This window comes from Procambarus clarkii, chromosome 56 (assembly GCF_040958095.1).
Source record: "Procambarus clarkii isolate CNS0578487 chromosome 56, FALCON_Pclarkii_2.0, whole genome shotgun sequence".
NCBI classification, from domain to species: domain Eukaryota; kingdom Metazoa; phylum Arthropoda; class Malacostraca; order Decapoda; family Cambaridae; genus Procambarus; species Procambarus clarkii.
In genome coordinates, this window is record NC_091205.1 from 16,107,407 (window position 1) to 16,114,219 (window position 6,813).

At 43.7% G+C, this 6,813-nt stretch overlaps 1 protein-coding gene across 1 annotated transcript; it reads right to left on the minus strand.

The window, feature by feature from the left end:
* Positions 1-5,042: 5,042 nt before the first annotated feature.
* Positions 5,043-5,876, minus strand: LOC138353176 (calphotin-like). Its single transcript, XM_069306045.1, has one exon. The coding sequence runs from the start codon at positions 5,874-5,876 to the stop codon at positions 5,043-5,045; it is 834 nt and encodes a 277-aa protein (XP_069162146.1).
* Between the last annotated feature and the right edge of the window lie 937 nt (positions 5,877-6,813).

The following is a 6,813-nucleotide window of genomic DNA, read 5'->3' on the forward strand; positions in this document are numbered from 1 at the left end:
GGTGACAAACTGGGTGAGTCCCCAGTGCATATATAATATATTTGTCTAATTTGGCGGTTTATGTATCTGCATATTGTATCTTAAATCATTTAAAATTAATTTCAACTAGTTATCGATTCATATCTTCACATTATTTTTTTATAATGAGGGTTTCGACGAAAGCATTAAAGCCTACATCAAGTTCAAAAGTTCAAGGCAGCCAGGCCAGGCCAGAAGCATGTCGAAACAGACCCATGAGGAGGAGGAGGAGGAATATATTATACTACCACAGCCCTCTGGAACACCTCCTGCACCTACGTGGTAGCTGCAATTTGAACAGGTGGAGAGCAGGAAGCCTATTCGTGTCCTGGAATTTGTATCTTCAGCACGCTCGTAGACTATGTAATTTGGAATTAATTCAGGGATAAAAATGCATGATATCGTTGGTATTAATGCATAGAGCCTTGAAGATTGCATATTGCACGTTCTTTCGACTTTGTAATAAATTTAGACTCAACCAGATCGGAAAGAAATGTAATATTTTTCTTTAACCGGCAATTAATTCCTCGCTGCCTTCCAGAATGTCAACATGACCGCGCCTTCATCTTCAAATATCTGCGCAATCACGTGGCTATAATAAGAACGGTATAATTAAACCTGGCTATAATGTCTGACTGCAAGCACCAAGGGGTGCTCCTCGGGGCGTCGTCTTGGGGATTAAGCTCGCTATACACATCAGGGTAAAAACTGGTCCGCCTGGTTCCTCCGCCATCACGTCCCAACCTTCTCTCTCTCTCCTCTAAACGCTATCATCTTCAACTGTCAACGGTGATATAAAATATACATTAGGCTCTCTTCCATGAATTTAAATTCTATTTTTGATCATTTGTTTGCCCCGAGGGTTATTTTTAGGAGGCTTAGATGTTCTTCAAGGGAGATAAGAGCGGAGGGTTGCCTAACTTGGTGGGACTAGTTTTTGTGAAGTATTGTGACATTTATTCTGCCAGCAACGATGTTTACTGCATGGAGAGGCTTCCCTAATCTCTTTTAGCACCTCTACAGCCTTTCCTCGAGCCTTTGCTTCAAGTTAGAGGCTCTCGAATGACCAGATAATTATCTGCTGAACAAATTAGTGATTAGCGGCCTAATAAAAATAATAGGCTATACCGTATTCACACAATATAATTAATTCTATAATCATTCTTTCCAAATATTCATAATAAATATTTCAACGACAAAATTATTGTAAACATGTATGAAAGGATTGATCATACAAACTGCATGTGTACACGTATACCTAAAGTACTCTTATTATATAAAGATCTATTTCTATAACAAATAATGTAGACGTGCTAAGCAGCAGTGTAATATACAGGATTGTATAGACTATATAAGATCTTCAACGCTATATACTGGCCAGTGCTCAAAGACGGATCGGAGTGGAGTCTTCACCTTTGATCATTGGTCGCTTTTGCTGCCACGACCACCATAGTTACTCTTGTTGTGGCTCACTTCACACCTGTCCGCCTCCCCTGTGGTCTGACGTCACACACCTGTCCACCTCCCCTTTGGTGGACAGGTGTGTGGAAAGGACGGAGGGAAGGAATAGTGCCCAACCACTTTGAACGCCGATCTGCAAGCGTCGAGACCGTCGCTCTACCGTCCAGTAGTTGGCCTACCTCGATAATCTTCCCGTCACCGACAACGAGAATTATACCTATATTTAGGACAAGGATGATAAGCTCCAGTATTTGTCAGAGAGGTGGCTACTTGACTTTAACCCTGACAAGTACAAAGTAATGAGAACAGATCAGGGGAAGCGAGGACCTTAGCGGATTGCGGGGAAGTAAGCTCCCAGAAACAGTATTTCAGCTACTCGGAAGAAGTTCCAAGTAGCACGGGCTATGGTGAGCCCGTAACTTACCTGGCACAGGAGCTGGGCAAGTAGCACGGGCTATGGTGAGCCAGTAGTGGAATTACCCGGCATGGGAGCGGTGTTTGAAATAAGAGAGAAGGTTCTGTCAGTATATACAACATCACACCTCTCGCCTGAGCAACACATGAACAGAACAACGTCTGCAGTTCAACTGCAGACGTTGACGCAGACACAACTAACACAGCCTAGCCTTCAGGAACCTACACTCAAAGAGACCATAAGAACATTATATATAACCTACGTAAGACCAATTTTTTCAAGCATGCAACTCCGGTCTAGAGTCCCAACCTTAAAAAAAAAGCATTACATAAAAGGAGATAACGTGAATACCTTTCTCTCACACTGGGATGATAGTGTGATAACTTTTCTAATACGCGGTATTTGTAAAACATTGACAATTGCTGAAGATATACACACAACGATAGCACCCAACGTGCATATTCACTGCCAAAGACTCGGCTGTTTCAAATAACACAACTGATATACAATCGATGTCATCATTGGCCGTCGGGGATTTATTTGTCTCAGTGCGGTACAATGACGCACAATGAGTTATTTGCCGCGTATTTTTTTGTTTGGCTATGCTATTTTATATATTAAAAATACATTTCATGACGTCATTTCCGCCACAGCTGCGGCAAATGAACTTTTATGACGTTAGTAAGATAGATGTTTATGTGCGTTGATGTGTATGTTTGTATTTGTCCTTGTTTGAGTATCTTGCGTACTTGTCTTTTCATGTTTGTTTTAGTTGGATGTGAGCCATAGTTCCTGGGTCGCCCTCCACTACCTCCTCCTCCAGCTGTGAATGGAGTCAGCCTCCACTACCACCTCCTCCAGCTGTGAATGAAGTCATCCTCCACTACCTCCTCCTCCACTTGTGAATGAAATCATCCTCCACTACCTTTTCCTCCAGCTGTGAATGAAGTCATCCTCCACTACCTCCTTCTCCAGCTGTGAATGAAGTCATCCTCCACTACCACCTCCTCCATCTGTGAATGAAGTCATCCTCCACTACCACCTCCTCCATCTGTGAATGAAGTCATCCTCCACTACCACCTCCTCCAGCTGTGAATGAAGTCAGCCTCCACTACCACCTCCTCCATCTGTGAATGAAGTCATCCTCCACTACCTCCTCCTCCAGCTGTGAATGAAATCATCCTCCACTACCTCCTCCTCCAGCTGTGAATGAAGACATCCTCCACTACCTCCTCCTCCAGCTGTGAATGAAGTCATCCTCCACTACCTCCTCCTCCAGCTGTGAATGAAGTCAGAGTTGCAGACGGTGATGTGTAGACACGAGAGGGTGAAGCAGGTGGAGGTGCTCAAATAGAACTTGTCGGTATGGAAAGCAGAAATACCTCAGCTGAATACCGAGAATTATTAAACAATTAATGTCACGAACAGATGGCTTTGTTAAGAAGCGTTTTAAATGATGTTGAAACCCGATGTTAGAGTGTTTGTTGGCTTGCTCTCTGCGTCTGTTCTTGTAGCCTGGTCCCTATCTGTGTGTAGTGTGGTCCCTATCTGTGTGTAGGCTGGTCCCTATCTGTGTGTAGCCTGGTCCCTATCTGTGTGTAGGCTAGCCCCTGTCTGTGTGTAAGCTAGCCCCTATCTGTGTGTAGGCTAGCCCCTATCTGTGTGTAAGCTAGCCCCTGTGTGTAAGCTAGCCCCTGTGTGTAAGCTACCCCCTATCTGTGTGTAAGCTAGCCCCTATCTGTGTGTAAGCTAGCCCCTGTGTGTAGGCTAGCTTTGAGTATTTATGTAGCCTAGCCCTTGACTGTTTATGTAAAATGCCGAGGCTGTTCAATTTACTTCATGGTGTAATAGTTCGCTTGTTATCTTTCAAATTACATTCATCGTATTGATTTGCTGCTTAACACCGACCTACATGATGACGCCCATCTAATATAATGTACCGCTCCGTGGTAGTACATTGTAAGCAATTATATTAAATTAAATCCATTTAGCGGGTTTATTATGTACTTTATCATTGTTATGGTTGTTTTGATTGTTGCAGTCTGCTTGTTTTAGTGTCTTGTACTGCCACACTGTTTTATTTATATATATCTCAACTTCATTTTTTTTAATATAAAATATAGGAAGGAATTACCACCTCTGGCTGGAAGAAGGGGACCCTTAGCGTCGGAGGAAACCACACATAACGATACTTACAATATAAGTATCTCATATTATAGATTAAACGTCCTGTAATTTAGCTAAGGGAGAGAGCTTTTGATCCTTGTAGAGCTAGAAGCTCTTTGAACAAGTGAAGAGTTGGGTTGGGGGGTGGGAGGGGGTTCTAGTAGAGCTGAAGAGGCACTGGACAAGGTAGTGGATAAAGGGAGGTGGGGGGGGGGATGTTGTAGAGCTGGAGGGGACATGGACATCCAATGGCGAGGGACAGGATGCTTCCTTTGTCACGTGCTGTCTACGGCGTCACTCTTCAAGTCCCGTTATCTGCTGCACAGTCATGGGGGCCTTTAATTTGTGTGATATCTCTCTTGGTTTTACCGTCTTTCTCCTCATTTGCCGGCCTCTAACACACACACACACACACACACACACACACACACACACAGATATGACAGAGCCCAGTAGGCTCAGGAATCTGTATGTCAGTTGATTGACAGTTGAGAGGCGAGACCAAAGAGCCAGAGCTCAACCCCCGCAAACACAACTAGGTAAGGCCAAGACCGTCAGTAGTTTTAAAGTGTTATACGACAAAGAGTACTGGGAAGACGGGACACCACGAGCGTAGCCCTCATCCTGTAACTACACTTAGGTAATTACACATACACAGAAAGATTTAGGAGTTGATATCATGCCAAACCTGTCTCCTGAAGCCCACATAAGAAGAATAACCCTAACCGCTTCTACAAGTCACTACAATAATGGGTAAACCAAACAGGGGTAAACTGAATGGTGATATTGTAAAAATAAAGTTTAGTTGCCATAGTGGCAAGGTAATTTTCAGGAGAAAGCGCTTAGCCATTACGAATATAGTTCTTGGAAGGGATATGATGATGAGGATTTGGGATGGGACGGAAGGAAAGGAATGGTACCCATCCACGTGGCCGGGGGTCGGGGGATTGAACGCCGACCTGCAAGAAACGAGACCGCCGCTCTACCGCTCAGTTGGGCTTGCCATAATGGTGGCAGCAATGGGTGTAGTTGCCATAATGATGGCAGCAATAAGTGTAGTTGCCATAATGGTGGCAGCAATAGATGTAGTTACCTTAATGGAGGCAGTAATAGGCGTAGTTGCCATAATGGTGGCAGCAATAGGTGTAGTTGCCATAATGATGGCAGCAATAGGTGTAGTAGCCATAATGGTGGCAGCAATAGATGTAGTTACCATAATGGAGGCAGCAATAGGCGTAGTTGCCATAATGGTGGCAGCAATAGGTGTAGTTGCCATAATGGTGGCAGCAATAGGTGTAGTTGCCATAATGGTGGCAGCAATAGGTGTAGTTGCCATAATGGAGGCAGCAATAGGTGTAGTTGCCATAATGGAGGCAACGATAGGTGTAGTTGCCATAATGGAGGCAGCAATAGGTATAGTTGCCATAATGGTGGCAGCAATAGGTGTAGTTGCCATAATGGTGGCAGCAATAGGTGTAGTTGCCATAATGGAGGCAGCAATAGGTGTAGTTGCCATAATGGTGGCAGCAATGGGTGTAGTTGCCATAATGGAGGCAACAATAGGTGTAGTTGCCATAATGGTGGCAACATTAGGTGTAGTTGCCATAATGGAGGCAGCAATAGGTATAGTTGCCATAATGGTGGCAGCAATAGGTGTAGTTGCCATAATGGTGGCAGCAATAGGTGTAGTTGCCATAATGGAGGCAGCAATAGGTGTAGTTGCCATAATGGTGGCAGCAATGGGTGTAGTTGCCATAATGGAGGCAACAATAGGTGTAGTTGCCATAATGGTGGCAGCAATAGGTGTAGTTGCCATAAAGGTGGTTTTAGAGCTAATCTCTATACAAAAAAATCATAGTTACTTGATGGCTTTTGTTTGCAGGAACTTTTAGTAACAGTAATTACGATATAACGATTCTTGTTAAACTTTAATGCTCTTAACATTAATAAGAATAAAATAGTGACTTGTGGTAATGGTTAATGAGCTTGTTATGTTAATGGTGGCAGTTAAGGAGTTATGAAAATAGCGGCGGTTAATGAGTTAGTTCATCAGTTATTAATGAGTTAGTTCATCAGTTATTAATGAGTTATGGTGGAGGACATGGTGCTTGTATGTGTAGTGACAGACGACGCAGTTTTGACAAAGCATAAGCTGTTATTTGACTGTTAGCAAGCAGCGTGTTGATGCTTGGAGTGGTGGTGTTGAATGTATGACTGTGCGGCGTGGCTCTCCACCAATCACAGTGTTGATGCTTGGAGTGGTGTGGCCTGTATGGCTTGTGTCCACCAATCACAGCCGCGCTCGCACCACCTCAGCCACTCAGCGGCTCGCACCATGTGACTCAATACTTCGGAGAATTTTCCTACGTAATCTTGTAGCTGTGAGTGTATCTGAGTGTGCATATATTATTTATATTTGCTGTTGGTGGCTGCAGGATCGACCTCTTAGCTCTCAGACTAAGATGTTTAGCTTACACTTAGCTCTTAGATGCTCTTTCTAACCATCTGTTAGAAATTTCTCTTTCACACATACACATATCCAAGATGTAGCACACAATAACTGATTAGCGCCCAGGTACCTATTTAGTGCTAGGTGAACAGACACATTAGGTGAAAGAAATTGCCCATTTGTGTATGTCTCGACCGGGTATCGAACTCGGGCCGTTGGAGTGAGACTCCTGTGCGCTGTCCGCGAGGACCTGTGTGGGTATTTACTATTTCATTTTTGTATTTACTATTTGTATCTGCAGAAT

Excerpts from the sequence above, each read along its gene's own strand:
- LOC138353176 (XM_069306045.1), bottom strand. The coding sequence starts at position 5,876 with ATGGCAACTACACCTATTGCTGCCACCATTATGGCAACTACACCTATT.